The 17,579-nt window shown below is 44.2% G+C and overlaps 1 protein-coding gene across 3 annotated transcripts in view; it reads left to right on the top strand.

Moving 5' to 3' along the window:
* SLC35D1 (solute carrier family 35 member D1) overlaps window positions 1-17,579 on the top strand; it is a 60,379-nt gene that overhangs the window by 8,903 nt on the left and 33,897 nt on the right. For all 3 annotated transcript variants that reach the window (XM_044001996.1, XM_044001997.1, XM_044001998.1), the window contains exons 7-8: window positions 2,390-2,492; window positions 7,750-7,842. In XM_044001996.1, coding sequence (XP_043857931.1) covers window positions 2,390-2,492; window positions 7,750-7,842 — 196 coding nt within the window. The remainder of the gene's footprint in view (window positions 1-2,389; window positions 2,493-7,749; window positions 7,843-17,579) is intronic.

The following is a 17,579-nucleotide window of genomic DNA, read 5'->3' on the forward strand; positions in this document are numbered from 1 at the left end:
TGCCTACTATGTACCAGGCACTGTACAGAATTCCAGAGCTTAGCTCATATGGAATTAACTCTGGGGAAAAGGTTTCTTCGTTGGAAGGAGAATCCTATTTTTCTAAAGTAAAACACAAAGACTATTTTCCAAGGTCGAAATCTTGTTCAATGCTTTGATCAATGTCCACAAAAAGCTCAGATTAGTTTGGCTCCAGGCTCTGAGGGCTTGTAGAGGCAGTGTGCTGCACTTAGAGACAGAGGACTAGGTTTTGGTCCCAGCTTTGCTGCTGGGGAGCCCTTGGGCAAGTCAGTTACACTCTCAAGCCTCAGTTTCCTCATCTGCCAAATGAGGCCCTTGAGGTCTCCATTCTACTCTGAATCAGTAATCCAGGGTGTTTTCTTCTATTCCAATAAATTCGTGATGATTCTCCTAACTACACCTACTGGATTCTGTTTATCGCCAAGGTTCACCCACTTGCCATTGGCAGGGTAATGTAGTTTATAAATATGTGAAGAAATTGTAAATTATAGAAATGGGAACATTAAAAATGAATGACTCTGGGTCTTCCAAGAACCCCATTTGTATGTGTGCAGTTATTAATGCTACAATCTGGGCCTGATGTAACTCTTTACATCTGCAAATCCTAGTATCTTTCACGTGCCAGTAATATTTGTAAAAAGCTCTTAGTGTAGTGCGTGGCATACAGTAGGTGCTATATAAATGCTTGTCTCCCCCCCCTTCCCCCCGCTTGCCTCTACCCCCACCCCATGTATTACCTCCCTCAGCCTCTTTACAGCTCAATGGTATGGGCAAGGGTGAGTATTACAAGTCATATAGAGCAAAGCATCTTCAACTGTGGGTTGTGTCCCCCTATGGGATCAAGTATGAATGTGGGGGGTCTCAAAAAATTTGTCAGCAGTAAAGGGTTATGTGTGCCTGTTTTATATTCCTAAATACCTGGGATTGAGTAAAAAGGGGTCGTGAGTGGGAAGAGTCTAAGAAGCCCTTCTGTCTGGTCTTCAGCATCCAGAGGCAGCAGAACCACTCTCTGGTCTTCCTGCCGTTCTCACCCCAGATCTCCCATGCCCGTGCCTTTGAACTGGCTTTCTCCTGTTTATGGAAGACACCTCTGCCTCCAGAAATAGCTGCTTTCCTTTCAGACCCATCTCAAGCATCCCCTTTTGGAGGAGGCTTTTCTAAGCGCGCCTCCTCCCAGCTGCTGGGCCTCCCCTTCTCACCCCTCACCCTTTTATTGCTCTGTTGCGTGTGCACATTTGGACACGTCTGACCTTCCCAGCTCAAACCCCACCTTCCATAGGAAGCCTCCCCCAACCCCTCTTAATCCCATAGCTTCACAATCTCTTTTAATTATTTCCTATTTATCTTGTGTATGGCGTGCTCTGTGCACAGCTGTTTGCACGAGGTCTCCCCTGTGGGTTCATAAGCTCCTTGAAGTCAGGGCCTGTCCTTTGTCTCTGTTTGTATCTCTAGTGCTTAGCATGGTGCCTGGTAGACAGGTGGCACCTAATAAAGGCTGATTGATTGATATCCGTATATTCACATGTCTGTATATGTATGAATATATACATACATATGCTTCCATTGGTATGGAAGCTCCCAAACCAAGCTGTACATGAGAGAGATCATGGATCCTTTTAATAGTCTCCATATATGCAAATGTTCACCTTTGGTGCTTGTCAAGTACTGAGCAAAAAATGTACATTTGAGAGAGAAAGAAAGAGGGAGGGAGGGAGGTAGAAAGAGAACACGGACAAAGATGGTTTCTCCTTTGTTTTTGCATTCTCCCCCACCCCCCACCATGGAACACTTGCTTTAGAAATGTTGGTTAATTGAATCATAATGGACTGAGAATCAGAAACACTTTGGTTCAGGCTCTGCCTGGGATATTTGCCCTCTGTGAGTGCTTGGCAAGTTGGTAGCTTCTTGGCCTCAGTTTCCTCGCCTGTAAAATGGCATCTGCTTCCCAGGGTAGTTTTCAGTGACAAGTAACAGAAGGTGTGCAAAGAACTTTTGTTGTTCTGTCATGTCCAGTTCTTTGTGTGACCCCATTTGGGGTTTTCCTTGGCAGAGATACTGGAGGGATCTGCCACTTCCTTCTCCAGCTCATTTTACAGATGAGGAAAATGAGGCAAACAGGGTGAAGTGACTTGTCCAGGGTCACCCAGCTGGTAAGGGTCTGAAGCCAGATTTGAACTTGGGTCTTCCTGACTTGTCCTGGTGCTCTATCTCCTGTGCCAACTAGCTGCCTCAACATTGGGAACGTACTGTTTAATGAAGCCTCCTCTTCTAGGGGGATTCTGAACCTGAACTTCAGGCGAGTTAACCATGAAGTAGGTTTTATTCCACGGGAAGGCCCTGCCAGCTAAGCCGCTCTTTTTGTTCTCAGCTCCGACCTGGCATTTGACTTGGAAGGATACGTTTTCATCCTGGTGAACGATGTCCTGACAGCTGCCAATGGCGCGTACGTGAAGCAGAAACTCGATTCCAAGGTTGGTAGCACCCAAGGCCCCTTCAGCAGGGGTTTACCAACCCAGGGCATTCATGTAGGATGGTGGGCATAACTGGGGGGGTGGGGATGAGGTGCAGCTTGCTCATTGCTTATAGAATGTAGGCTCCATGAGGGCTGGCACAGCTTCATTTTGTCTTGGTGTTCCCCCATACCTAGAACCATACCTGGTATACACTAGGTGCTTAATAAATGCTTGTCAATGGGATTGAGTTGGATTCAAAGTACAATAGGGGTGGCTGAGATTGCTCCTAAGATTTTCACTGAGTTACAAAGTATTCTAAGGTCTAAGGAGTATCAAGATAATGGCAGATAATGTGCATGCTTGGGGTCAGGAAGACTCACAATATTTGCATTTTGATGGTAAGATAATAAAGTTTGGTTTTTCCTTTACTAGCTAAAAGAATAGGGAGAAGCTGAGAGCTTGGGAAAGGGGTCAACAAGATGGGTTTGGATCTTTCCTGTCATCAGTGGTAGAACAGAAATATCGTGGACCTTTCACTCGGTCAAGCACAGCTATCTGGAATAATTATTACAGCAGACATTTTATGCTGGTGGCATCAAAGTGGATAGAACACTGGGCCTGGAGTACGGCCTTAGACACTTCTTAGATGTGTTGCCCTGGGCAAATCACTTTACCCTGTTTGCTTCAGTTTCTTCATCTGTAAGATGAGCTGGAGAAGGAAATGGCAAACCACTCCAGTATCTGCCAAGAAAACCCCAAATGGGGTCACAAAGAGTAGGACATGACTGAAAACCAACTGAACAACAAATTAGTTTACAAAGTATTTTATATATGTGTGTGTGCATAAACAAACACTCACATATACATGTATGTATGTCTATTATCTTACTTGAGTTTTTATCCATTCATTCATTTCTTTATTTGCAAGTCAATCAGGGTTAAGTGACTTGCCCATGGTTGGTCACACAGCTACTAAGTGTTAAATGTCTGAGGCTGGATTTGAACTCAGGTCCTCCTGACTCCAGGGCTGATACTCTATCCACTTGACCACCTAGCTGCCCCTGAGTTTTCTTAAAAGATGAAAAAGATATCTCAGAATCCCTGCAGTGTTTACAATTTAATTAACAGGAGAATCCCTCAAGAAGGTTAACTCTTATTTCAGATAAAATTCTAAAACAGGATGATTTCCTGCTTTCTGAGCCTACAGGATATTAGAAATAGTGAATTAGGAAGGGATAAGGGTCAGAGCAGGTGAAGAGAGTGTGTGCTGTAAGAGGTTTTAAAATCAGGGGTAGAGATCGGGACTGGACCTATGATTTCTTTGATATAGGTAATTACAAGGTGAGAAAACTTCCTCTACCAATGCAGGTTGACACTAACTCTGCACCCTCAGTTGTCTGGGGTACAAAGAGTGACTTACCCAGGGTCTCATAACCTGTATGTATCAGAGCTGGGATTTGAAGCCAGGTCTTTCTGGTTCTGAGGCCAGCTTCCTCTCCATTTCCCTATGTGCCTCTAGATGAGACATAAGGACTCACAAAATCACAGCAGTTTGGGAACATTTAGTTTAGGGGCAAAGTTGTTCACCCATCAGTGTTCCAGAGGGCACCACTGTCTTAACAGCTCTGTAGAGTCATCCCTGATCAGGAGTATGTGCCCCTGGTCACTCAGAAAAGGTTCAGGACCCTTTGTTTAAGGTAAAAATGTTGGTGCTTAAGGGAATTATGATCTGGAAAATTCATATGCCAATTTCTAGCTCATTTCATTTGTCAGGAATCTTTTAGAACAAGGACCAATCCTTAACCTGGGGTTCCCAGAACGTGAAGTGGTGGATGGATTGGGAACAGATTCATGGGGTTTATGAACTTGGGTGGGGGAAAATTCATTTTTGTTTTTATTAACCCCAAACTGAAATTTAGGATTTCCTTCAACTGTGAATTTTACAAACTATTCTGAGAAATGATCCATAGGTTTCCCCCAGAGTCCGTGACAAACAAACATTTAATAACCCCTCCTTGAGAGGAACTTTGTAGTTCAGTAGGCATGGGTATCATAGTTGAAAGAGTACTGGATCTGGGGCAGCTAGGTGGTGCAGTGGATAGAGCACTGGCCCTGGAGTTAGGAGTACCTGAGTTCAAATTCGGCCTCAGACACATAACACTTACTAGCTGTGTGACCCTGGGCAAGTCACTTAACCCCAATTGCCTCACTAAAAAAAAATAAAAATTAAAAAAAAAAGAGTACTGGATCCAAAGGCAGAAGACTTGAATTCGAATCCTGGCTCTGCCACTTGTTACTTGGGTAACCTTTGGTCAATCACCCAGCCCCTCTGGGTCTCCCCTTCCTCATCTGTAAAATTCAGGCATTGGCCTGGTGTGATCCTGCCATCGAGTTAAACAAAGAGCGGGAGGTGGTTCAGATTTCTCAGGCAGGTTGGGGGCAGGACTGGTGTTGGATGTGGGTTTAATCCCGGGAATAGCCCCGTGTCTCAGATGTCTTGCTTTCTCCGGGGAATCAGAAGATGTTAGGGCAGGGTGGAACGTAGAAACCTTCTGAGGAGCTGGCGCCCAGGTGGCTGCCGATTGAGGGGATTCCTTCTGCTGCTGCTGAAGCCGCAGGATTCCTCCCCTCCACTGAAAGACCGCCCCCATAGCCTTGGCATAGACTGGGGGCTGGTACGGCCAGGGCAGCCTCGCTTTCAGAGCTGCGTTGGCATAATGGCCATTCCAGGATAAGTAGTAAATAACAAGTCAAGGCTCATGTGATGGACCATTTAGGAACAGAAAGTAGCTGTGGTTTGCAACAGTAATCTTTGTTTGGGGGGATGAGTAATAGCTGAAGTGCTTATTAATCAGGGACGTGACCTTAGGCCAGTTAGACAAGCATTTGGCAAGCATTTATTAAGCACCTACTGTATGCCAGCCACTGTTCTAGGCTTTCGGGACAAAGGAAAAAAGGAAACCATCTCTACCTCATTTAACAATCAATCGACAAGCTTTCATTAAACGTGTGTTGTGGGAAGCACCAGGCTGAGCCCTGGGACTGCAAAGAAGGGGAAAGCCACAATCCCTCACGTTCTTAAAGGGGAGACAAGTACATTTGTGAATATGTACAAAATGAAGTGGGTAATTTATGGGGGGAGGGGGTGGCATGAGCTGCCTTGGTGGGGGTTGGGGGGGGGAGTTCCCTTATAGAAATTTCCTTTCTACTTTGAGGTTTAATGAGCACAGCTCAGCTGCCATCTCCTGTTGTGACATGTTTTTTGACCCCTCCAGGTGACGGTATTTGCTGTCTCCTGAAATTACTTTGTACAACTCAGCTGCATCCCCAGAAGCCCAGCTGAGAGTCGCTGGGCTATTGATTTCCATTTAATTCAAGGAGGGCTCATTAAGGCCCGTTGTGTACCAAGTACCATGCCAAGAGATGGAAAGACAAAAAAGACGTGTGTGTGTGTGTGTGTGTGTGTGTGTGTGTGTGTGTGTGTGTGTGTGTGTGTGAAAGAAAGAGGGAGAGAGACAAAGACAGAGATTGAGAGACAGAGAGTTAGAGAGATGGAGAGTTAGAGAGATGGAGAGATGGAGAGACAGAGAGAGAGAGACTGAGACAGAGAGAGACAGAGAGTCCTGGGTGCCAGAGAACCCTCACTCTGGCTTCTGCAGTGTGAAGGCCATCAGCTTCAGGGCATTCCTGAGACTTGTAGATGACTTTGGTTTGCCTTGCCCAAGTCATACCTGGGCAGAACTTTACTGGGAGGCTGGAGTCATGGTGACCCAATCCTCCTCTTAGAACCTGAATAAAAGGAGAAAACTAAAGGAAGGCATTACAGAGATATCGTCTCACATCCTCTGGAAAATGTCCTTCTGGGAAGGCAGCAGCCAGCCTTACTTGGATTGAATCAAACAACTAATCACCAAGCATTCATTAGGCACCTGCTGTGTGTCAGGCACTATGCACTGTTCATGTTCCTTTCTTCCTAGAAAGGAAAGGGCAGGGACTTATTAAGATGAGCTCTCTTCCTGGCTTGTCTTAGGAAGGAAGACCATTTGAGGAGTTAGAGAGGTTTCTCCAAACTGAAGCTCGTTGGCTTCTTTCAAAGTGCCCCTCAGCTGTTACCTCCTGCAGGAAGCCTTTCCTGGCCACTGCAGTTGCTTGTGCATGCACCCTCTGTCTCTCCCTTCCCCCCATTCCCTCTCGCCTCTTGTCTCCAATTCTCTCTCTCTCTCCGCCCTTTATTCTCTCTGCTCCTCCCTTTTCTCTCCCCCCAATCATTCCATCTCTCTTTACCTGGCAATGTGTGTCTTCTCCCCTAGAAGTCCTCTGAGAATGGGCTGTTTTCATTTTGTCTTTTGTGTTCCCAGGACCCAGCATAGTATCCTGTATGCTTCTGTTATGTGGGGGCAGGGAAGAGTTGCTATGTCATCTGGATGTACGATGCTGGGTCTTTGCTGATAGACATCAGCTGTTCCTGTGTGACATAGAGTCTTAGACAGTTGGTCCCCTGGGTACACTGAAAGGTTAAGCAACCCGTCAAGACTTGAACCCAGGTCTTCCTGACACTAAGTCAGAGTCTGTTATCCATTATGCTGAGCTATATCTCACCTTGCACATTTTTCAGTGGATTTGGTTGTGTTCGACTCTTCATGACCCCATTTTTGGTTTTCTTGTCAGAGATACTGGAGGGGTTTGCCATTTCCTTTTCTAGCTCATTTTGTAGGTGAGGAAACTGAGGCAAACCTGGTGAAATGACTTGTGACTTGTCCAGGATCACACAGCTAGAACGTATCGGAGGCCAGATTTGAACTCAGGAATATGAGAGGTCCTGAATCCAGGCCCATCACTATCCACTGTGCCACCTAGCTGCCCTCACTTTGCGCATAGTAGGCACTTAAGTATTCAGAACTGAATTTATAGCTTTTGAGTTTTAAGCTTTGTCCTAAAAATCTAGAGATTTGATTTCTCTCTCTCCCCCATTGTATTATATTTATCTCTGTAAAGAAAATGTAGGTTATTGTTTTCTCTTTGAGGGCTTTCTTTGTGGCAGATCTGCAGAGAGAGGGAGGGAAAGATGGTGTGTGTGTGTGTGTGTGTGTGTGTGTGTGTGTGTGTGTGTGTGTGTGTGTGAATGTGAGTGTGTGTGTACAAAACACAGATGGTAAGAGGGAGAGATTGTGGGAGAAGGGAGGGGGAGACCTAGTTTTGGGGGTTGCTGTGGGTGTAGCCCTCAGCTTTAGCTTGGTTGGGTCCAGCTCAACCCCATCCCTATTTCTTTTCCTAGGAGCTGGGGAAGTACGGCCTACTCTACTACAATGCACTGTTCATGATCCTTCCCACCATAGCCATTGCCTACTTCACAGGAGATGCTCAGAAGGTAGGACCCCAGTGTTACTCTTGGCCGGGCGCCTGCTCTGGGCTTTTAGAGGTTTTTTTTCCCCAGGTCCAGAAGACAGGCTTGTATGTTGGTAGTGAGGGCTGTGCCCATCAGGTGACCAGAGTGGAGAGCTTCCTTCCCAGCCCGCTCTGTCTGTGCCTCTGTGGGAGACAGTGCCAAAAAGCCTCAGAATAGCTGTTGCTAGAAACATAAATAGCACCCTGTTGGCTGGGACACTTTGGGGAGAAGGAGGAGGAGAGGGAGAATTTTCCGGAGGCAGAATTTCTGGGTGGAGGCACAGAATAACTGTAGAAGGTGGCTGGCCTTGAAACATTCACACTGAACTTTTCCATGCTTCAGTTTCCTCATCTGTAAAATGAAGGAGTTGGATGAGCTGGCCTCTGGGGACCCTTTTGCTTCTAGATCTGTGATCTAGAAGTTGGGAGATTAAAGCCCAGCAGAGCCCCCAAGGCATTCTCCTTCTCTTGATTCTCTGTCTTGGCTGCTGGCCCAAGATACATTGCTTGTGGAGACTGAGCCCCACTTGGTGTCCTGACAACATAGCCAGCAGATAGCTGTCGTCGTCAGCAATTTACTTTTAGTATCTAATGATCCTCGTTCCGTTTCTGTAGATGTTTAATTGGCTCTTTGCCAGTGACTTTACAGCAAGTCTGTACTCAGACAGGAGAGATGTCCTCCATGCTGGAAACATTTCTGGGGTACTCAAATGAGATGGAAACCTAGGCATGATTTTGCCAGTGATTTTTGTTTTATTGATACAGCTTGCTTTTTTGTTGTTGTTTCCTCAATATTAATAGTATTTTTTCCAAGTTACATATAAAGATAGTTTTCAACATTTATTTTTATAATATTTGGAAGTCCAAATATTTCTCCCTCCCTTCCTTCCCTCCCCCCTCCCCAAGACAGAAGGCAGTCTGATATAGGTTTTATATATATACAATCACATTGAACATATTTCCACATTAAGTCATGGTGTGAAAGAAGAATCAGAACAAAAGGGAAAAACCTCAAAAAAGAAAAAGAAGTAGCAACAGCGTGGTTCAATCTGCATTCAGATTCCACAGTTCTTTTTTCTAGATGTGGAGAGCATTTTTCATCATGAGTCCCTTGGAATTGTCTTGGATCACTTAAATCTTTCCAGTTTTTTTCTGAAATCTGCCTGCTCATTATTTCTTACAGTGCAATAGTATTCCATTATATTCATATACCACAATTTGTTCAGCCATTTCCCAGTTGATGGGCATCCCCTCAATTTCCATTTCTCTGCCACCACAAAGAGAGCTGCTATAAATACTTTTGTACGTGTGGGTCCTTTCCCCTTTTTTATTATCTCTTTGGTATACAGACCTAGTAGTGATATTACTGGGGCAAAGGGTATGTACAGCCCCATAGCCCTTTGGGTATAGTTCCAAATTGCTCTCCAGAATGGTTGGATAAGTTCACAACTCCACCAATAATGCATTAGTGTTCCAATTTTTTCCATAGCTTCTCCAACATTTATTATTTTTTTTGTTTTAATTTGCATTTCTCTCATCAATAGTGATTTAGAGCATTTTTTCACATGGCAGTTGAAAGCTTTGATTTCTTCATCTGAAAACTGCCTGTTCATATCCTTTGACCATTTCTCAATTGGGGAATGACTTGCTTTCTTATAAATTTTATTTAGTTCTGGATATATTTTAGAAATGAGTCCTTTATCAGAAATACTGTCTATAAAAATTGTTTCCCAGCTTTCTGTCTCCCTTCTAATTTTGAATGCATTGCTTCTGTTTGTACAAAAACTTTTTAATTTAATGTAATCAGAATCATCCATTTTGCATTTCATAATATTCTCTATCTCTTGTTTGGTTATAAACTGTTCCCCTTTCCAAAGATCTGAGAGGTAAACTATTCCTTCCTTTCCTAATTTACCTGTGGTATCACCTTTTTTTTTTTTTTTTTGGCGAAGGGCAATGGGGGTTAAGTGACTTGCCCAGGGTCACACAGCTAGTTAAGTGTCAAGTGTCTGAGGTTGGATTTGAACTCAGGTACTCCTGAATCCAGGGCTGGTATTACCTTTAATGTCTAAATCATGTACCCATTTTGACCTTATTTTAGTATAAGGTGTAAGATGTTGGTCTGTGCCTAGTTTCTGCTATACTCTCTTCCAGTTTTCCCAGCAGTTTTTGTCAAATACTGAGTTCCTATCCCAGAAGCTGGAGTCTTTGTGTTTATCAAACTGTACGTTACTAAAGTCATTTACTACTGTGTCTCCTGTGCCTAACCTATTCCATTGATCCTCCACTCTATTTCTTAGTCAGTACCAAATAGTTTTGATGACTGCTGCTTTATAGCAAAGCTTCAGATTTGGTACCGCTAGCCCACCTTTCTGTGCATTTTTTTTTATTAGTTCCCTAGATATTCTTGACCTTTTGTTTTTCCAGATGAATTTTGTTATTATTTTTTCTAGCTCTATAAAATAATTTTTAGATAGTGTGATTGGGATGGCACTGAATAAGTAAATTAATTTAAGTAGAATGGTCATTTTTATTATATTAGTTTGGCCCATCCATGAGCTAATGATATTTTTGCAATTATTTAGATCTGATTTGACTTGTGTGAAGAGTGTTTTGTAATTGTGTTCATAGAGTTCCTGGGTTTTTCTTGGCAAGTAGACTCCCTAGTATTTTATATTGTCTGCCATTTCTTTAAATGGAATTTCTCTTTCTATCTCTTGTTGCTGGACTATGTTGGTCATGTAAAGAAATGCTGGTGATTTATGTGGATTTATTTTATTTCCTGCTACTTTGCTAAAGTTGTTCATTGTTTCAAGTAATTTTTTAGTTGACTCTCTAGGATTCTCTAAGTATACCATCATATCATCTGCAAAGAGTGATAGTTTTGTTTCTTCCTTGACTATTCTAATTCCTTCAATTCCTTTTTCTTCTCTTATTGCTAAAGCTAAGATATGGCTTGCTTTTTACACTAAGGTCATTTCTTGCTATATCCTCCTTCCCCTCCCTTCTTCTCAATAGAATCTTCATTCATTTAAAAGAAAAGTGAAGCAAAACTAGCAAATATTCTTCTGGTTTGTAGATATTCTGATATCTGTGCTGTTCTGCATCCATGGTCTCCCATCTTTCTGCTGAGAGAATGGGAGTCTATTTCATCATCTCTCCTCTAGAACCAAGGTTATTGGTTCCCTAGAACCGTAAATTTCGAGCTGGAAGGGACCTTAGATATCACCTAGATGAACCCTTTTTCTTTCCAGAAAAGGAAGTAGTCCCAGCTAGGTGAGGACCTGCCCAAGCTTACACAGGTCCTAAGTGGTCCAGATGAACTAGGAACCAAGTCTGCCTTATTGCCACTGCACTAGGCAGCCCTGGCATTCACTGGGTTTCTAGCATTGTTCTAATTTATAGAACTGTAGTCTGCTGCTTTTGTCCCCCCTTCTCTTTTTCCTTCTCCATTCCCCCTCTTTCTCCTCTTCCTTCTCTCCCCCCTTTTTCTCTTCCTTCTCCTCTCCCCCTCTTTCTTTTCTTCCCTTTTCTTCCCTTTCCCTTCTTTTTCTTCCTTATCCCTCTCCCCGTATTTTTTCCTCCCCTTCTCCTTTCCTCCTCTTTCTCGTTTTTTTTCCTTCTCTCTCTCCTTCCTTCCCCCTGAGGTCTCCTCACTGTTGTCATCTCTAGGGGTGATTAAGAAGCCTTATAACTTGTTAGATGGAGAAAGGCTAAAATATTCGTTGAAGCAAATTAACAAACACATCCTTAGCATGTACTGTGTTCCAAAAAATTAATCTTAGACCAGTGGGAGTTGCTCCCAAGCCTGGCTATCTTATACTTGGAAGTTTGTTTATGGAATGATGTTTCTTTTGTCTTTTTCAAAAGAACCATCACAAAATACCCTTAAGATTTTCTTAAATTTGACAGCTGTCAGTCAATCCACAAGCATTTGCTGAAACACCTACTGTGTGCCAGGAATGAGGACAAAACTACCCTCAAGGAGTTCATGCTCTATCAGGGAGATGAGGGATGCATCTATAGCTATATAGAAAGAGAAGTGCAGGCCATTTGGGGAGGGGGAGCTGATCTGGGAGGGCTTCTTGCAGGAGGCAGTACTTGAGCAGTCTTCTTTTGATGAAGCATCTGAAGATATGGGAGCAGAAAAATGAATTATTCCTGTTGCAGGTAGTGGCCAAGGAGGGGGTCAGCCCCTGAATTTAGGGTCTTTGGCCAAGGAATCAGAGGCTCTAGTGCTTTGACCTTCTTGGCTAGAGTCCAAGAGGTGGGCATTTACTTACTTTTTATTTTTTATTTTTATTTTTATTTATTTATTTATTTATTTATTTTGGCTGGGCAATGAGGGTCAAGTGACTTGCCCAGGGTCACACAGCTAGTGTCAAGTGTCTGAGGTCGGATTTGAACTCAGGTCCTTCTAAATCCAGGGCCGGTGCTTTATCCACTGCACCACCTAGCTGCCCAGGGCATTTACTTACAATAGGGTGCTTCCTCTGGTGGAGGAGACCAGAAGAGCAACTCACAGCTTTGAAAACTACATTTTTATGAATATCTTTTATTTTTTTATCCCCTCTATTTCCCTTTAATTCTTTCCCCTCTCCCTTCCCAGAAGGCCATTTTATAAACAAAGAATATTTGCAACTTGCATTTATATAAAACTCTAAGGTTTGAAAGGCACTTTACATACATCATGTCATTTGATGCTCACAATACTCATGAAAAGTAGGAGCTATTATCATGCCCATTTTATAGATGTGGAAACTGAGGTTCAGAGCTATTAAGTGACTTGCTCAGAGTCATAGTATGTTGAAAGTGACCTATGGCAAGAGGAGCTTGGAGAGGCAAATACTGAAATACTGGGGGACCATGAAAGCCCACGATTGGTCTGTGGGAGTTGAAGAGGGCAGAGATGAGCAGGACTGCCCAGCTGGCATTCTCCTGATCTACTAGGTTAAAAGTCATCAGTTAAAAGTAAGGAAGAAAAGTAGAAATCTTAGTTTGGCAGTATATATATATATATATATATATATATATATATATATATATATATATATATATATATATATATATATATATATAGTGAGATGGCAAATGTAAAAGTGCTTTGTAGTCAATCAGGCAACAAGCATTTATTAAGCACCTACTATATGCCAGGTATCATGCTAAGCACTAGTGAGGAAAAGAGAGGTCAAGATAGTCCCTACCCTCTAGGAGCTTACTGTCATTGCAATAGCCCAGGTGGAAGGTGACAGGGGACTGCAGGGGCAGAGGAGAGAATGGGGCATGTAGGCGGGATGTCATAAAGGCAGATTCAATAGGACCTGACAAGTGATTGGAAAAGGGGGTTAAGAGTGAGGGGTGGAGGATGATACTTGGGCTGGGGGCCTGGATGACTGGGAGGGTGGAGGTGCCCTCCACCATAATAGAGAAATTAGGGAGAGGCCAATGGTCAGGGTCAAAAGAGAAAGAGCTCTGTTGGGGATACCTATGGGACGTCTGGCTCTAAATGTCTCAGAGGCAGTTGGAGTTTCCAGTTTGGAGTCTTAGGGCTGGACAAGGAGATTTGTGAGTCAGCTGCACCGATGCCGGCTGCCCTGGCTCCATAAATGGCTTGGGTTTAAAGCATCTACGGGTGCCTTCTTTGGAAGCCCAGCTTAAGGGCAGCCTCCTCCCTGCTGAGGCCCTTCCTGTTCTCCCCCATCCCCACAGGTGGTCAGTGCTTCTCTCCCATCCCTTGGAATAACTTGGCATCTCCTTTATCTGTCTTTTTTTACTTATTTGTCTTAGTAAATTGCTGTTCTCCTCAAAGGAATGTAAACTCCCAAGGGGCAGGGATTACTTTGTCTACATCTTTGTATCCCCAGAGCTAAGCTCAGTGGGTACTTCATAAATGCTTATCAATTGATTGGTTTTATTTCACCCATTCTTTGTGTTTAAAGATTAGAATCACAACCGAGATGCTTTTATCTGCTAGTGTACTAGTATGTTTAAGGAAATTTTTAAAGGATTAACAAACAAAATGAAAACCAAAAAGGGCCAACCTCTTCTCTGGGGAGAGTACTTAGCTGTCAGAAGCAAGGTCACAAACCTCAGTGACCAGGCCCAATTGCAGTCAGTATTTGAAGCTTTTGCTTCCTTGAATTTCTAGAGTGAAGATACAGAGAGATCTTTTTTGTGCCTTTCGGGATTTTGTCCTTCCCTTAAGATTTGTCCCTGGCTGCTATTTCGGGGGAGTTTAGTGGGACTTTGGGTCCTGGGGCCAGTCCAGCAAGTACACCGTGGGAATGGGAGACAAAAAGAAGTGAATTTCATGGAGGCAGGAATATCACTTTCATCTTCCCTGCCTCCTTGAGCCCTCCTTTAAAACCAGGATTGTGACTCATCTTGTGCATGTGATTATAATAATAGCAGCAGCAGCAATAGTTGTTGTTTGTCCTTCATTCTCCATAGAGGACCAGGACATTGGGTGATGTCATGACATGCAGTGAATTTGATTTAAGCGAGGGAGGGCTGTACAAGGTCACCAGCCTCACTCTCTCCTCCAGAGCAGTCTGGGTTCAGGGATATTTTAGGCAATTGGGGTTAAGTGACTTGTCCAGGGTCACACAGGTAGTAAGTGTCTGAAGTAAGATTTGGACTCGGGTCCTCCCAAGTTCAGTGCTCTATCTATTGCACCACCTAGCTGCCCAATAGCAATGGTAATAGTAATAGCAATAATTCTGATTGGAAGTCTAATTGGGGTAGGGGGGAAAGTGCTGGAGTTGTAGACAAATCACCTGAATTCTAACCTAAGGGGCTCCACCATTTATGTGACTTTGGACAAGTCACATGCCTCTGTTGTCTCATCTGCAAAATAAGAGAGTAGAATTTGAGGACCTCAGAGGTTCCTTCTAATTCTAAAGCTATGATTTATTGGGTCATAAAAGAATAAGGAGGCAGAAATCATCTCAAATTAATGAGAAGTTTATTAACTAATTGTCACAGGCAGTAGCTGGAATGCACACTTGTGGGCTGAATCCATGCTTGCAGGTGGCCCAAGCCAGGGGCTAGACCATTCCCCTGAATCGCCCCAGTTTTTGTACCCTTGCTCAGACACTCCTGGCTTCTTGTCTTTACTAGTCTGATGTTCTCCGAGTGACATAATGCTGACTCAAGTCCTTTTCCTTATCCTGGACACATTCTGTTTACAAGATCCTCCAGAGGTCTCCTGTACAAACAATCCTATAGTTTACCAACAACTCTCTTGCCTCCTTTTTCTGTATTGCACCCTGTACCTGGGCCTGAGTTATTCTCCCTTTTTACAGTATCCTTTTTTTAGGCATTCACAAAAACTTAACCCTCCAGATCTAGTGAAGACTAGAAGATTTCAAAGCCCCCTCTGCCTACAACCTCTGAGCCCATGAGAGGCAGTGTGGTACAGTGGGACATGCCCTCCATTTGAGCCAGAGCACCTGGGTTCAGCTCACCTCTATCTGGCTTGGTTTTAAGCTCTCTATCCCTTCATCATTAAAGTGAGAGTGTTGGAGTGTCTAATCTCAACAGTCCCTTCCAGTCTCAAATCTGTGATCCCGGTAAATCAGATAGAGCTCCGCGGTCTAAGGAGAGAAATTTGAGGGCCTGTGAGTTCTTGATTTGGACCTGACATTGATTTTTCGGTGTGTTTATGGGACAGGGGCCCAGCCAGTTTCACGTTCATTCCATAAATTTTTATGAGTCTAACCTTCCCACAGCTGGTAAGTTAATCTTTCTAAATCAGGCCTCTGCCTTGCTTGAGTTTACCCCAGTTAAAAGAACACAATAAAGAGGGAAGACTCAGCCCATTCTTTAAGGCCCCCAGCAATCTGGCTCCCCCCTGGATTTTCCCTTGTTTCACCCTCACACCCTTTGTGGAGCTGACTGTACACACAGACTATGCTAGCGGCTCTTCCCCAGCTGCTGCATCCATCCTGCCCTCCCCTTTTTAGTCTTCCCAGGCCTGGAATGCACGCTCTCCCTATCTCAGCCTTTTCAAAACCTTATTTCCTCCAAGGCTGAACTCCGTGTTGTTGTTGTTGTTGTTGTTGAGTCTTTTTCAGTCATGTTCACTCTTCTCGACCCCATTTGGTATTTTCTTGGCAAAGCTACTGAAGTGGTTGGCCATTTCCTTCTGAAGCTCATTTTACAGATGCGGAAACTGAGGCAGATGGGCGTAAGTGACTTGCTTAGGGTTATACAGCTAGTAAGTGTTTGAGGCTGGATTTAAACTCGGGTCTTCCTGCCTCCAGAATTACTCCTACTGAAATGAATATTTTGTCCTTATTCTATGTCTAGGATTGTGGTGAGGAGATAGAATCTAAGGCAAAGTGTGTCCATGTATTTATGTGAAACAGAAAGCAATAGGAAACTGTGTGATTGGGGTGCCTCCAGGTGCCACAGAATTATCTGTGTAGCATCATGGAAAATGCCCTGGCCCCGGGCCTAATGCTGGTAGGGTTAGCTAGAGCAACCCTTTCCTTTTACCAAGGAAGACACTGAGGCCAGACCGAGTGAGTGACTTGGCTTAAGGCCACAATAAGCAGAGGACTAAGTCAGAGACACTATGCGAAGCCGGGCCCTTCTAACACCCAATAGGCTCTTTCTACCCTCACTAGCTTTGGGACTCTGGGCAAGTTGCTAGATCGTCCCTGAAAAGGGAGCTAATAGTCCTTGACTTCTACCCTTGTCCTGGTCATTGTTCCATATCTGGGATGCTTCAGGACATCTATTTACATTCAATAACCCTCAGGTAAAAAACCAGTATTAGAGCAGATAAAAGCCACAAATCAGTTCACAAGGAAATTCTCTGGAATCTCTGAGCAGGTCACCTCCAAAGTCCTGGAGCTCTCTTTAAAAACTCCTTGTACAAAACTGGATCCGGGGCCATTCACCTGGGCTGAGCGAACTCAAGAGGCCCCAGGTCTACACCCCACAGTGTCCTGGCTCGCCCCGCCCTAGATGGTGGGATTGGAGGGGAGGGGTGTTAAATGGAGACACCTGAGGCCCACCCCAAACGTACTTGGAAATTCCATTCCCTGCAATACTGAGGCCAGTGAGTCAATCCAGCTGCCTGCCGAGGCTGAGTCACTCTACTTCTTCTGCCTGTTCCTTGGAAAGCTGACTTGCTTTCTTGTCCCTCACACTTTCCTCAAACCCTTCCGGCTTGCCTGGTCTAGATCTAGAAATTCAAATTCACCTCCATACTGCTATGAGCTATGGGAGGAGGGCTTTGTGGGGGGAGTTCTAGAGAACTCGGGAGTTCTAGTTCCATGGGGCCTGGAGTAATGGAAAAAAGTCCTTCTGGAAGCGAGTGGGAAGGGAGTTGGGGTTGGTCATCTGCCAAGGGGAGCCCGAGGGTGTCGGGGGAGACCTGGGAAATCTATGTTTGTGTGGCCTGGCTGGGGCACCTCAGGGATGGTAGCAGCCTGGGAACACTGTAGGCAAAGACCATCCTTGAATGGGCAGCCCCTGCTTTCATCATCAGTTACAAAGTAATCAATGGGTTGTTTGTGCAAAGAGGGCAGGAAGGACTAAGGTTACAGTTGCTGCAGGAAGCAGAAGGGAGCCTAAGCACGTGCTTAGCCCAAGGTACTAGAAACTGGGCTATTCGGGTGATCCAGTGTCAGTGAATGTCTGGTAACTTGTAAAGCCAGGCTCTCATGGGACCCATTGAGTTTATGATTGTGTATATACACATACATATAA

Source organism: Dromiciops gliroides, chromosome 4, assembly GCF_019393635.1.
Source record: "Dromiciops gliroides isolate mDroGli1 chromosome 4, mDroGli1.pri, whole genome shotgun sequence".
NCBI lineage: Eukaryota > Metazoa > Chordata > Mammalia > Microbiotheria > Microbiotheriidae > Dromiciops > Dromiciops gliroides.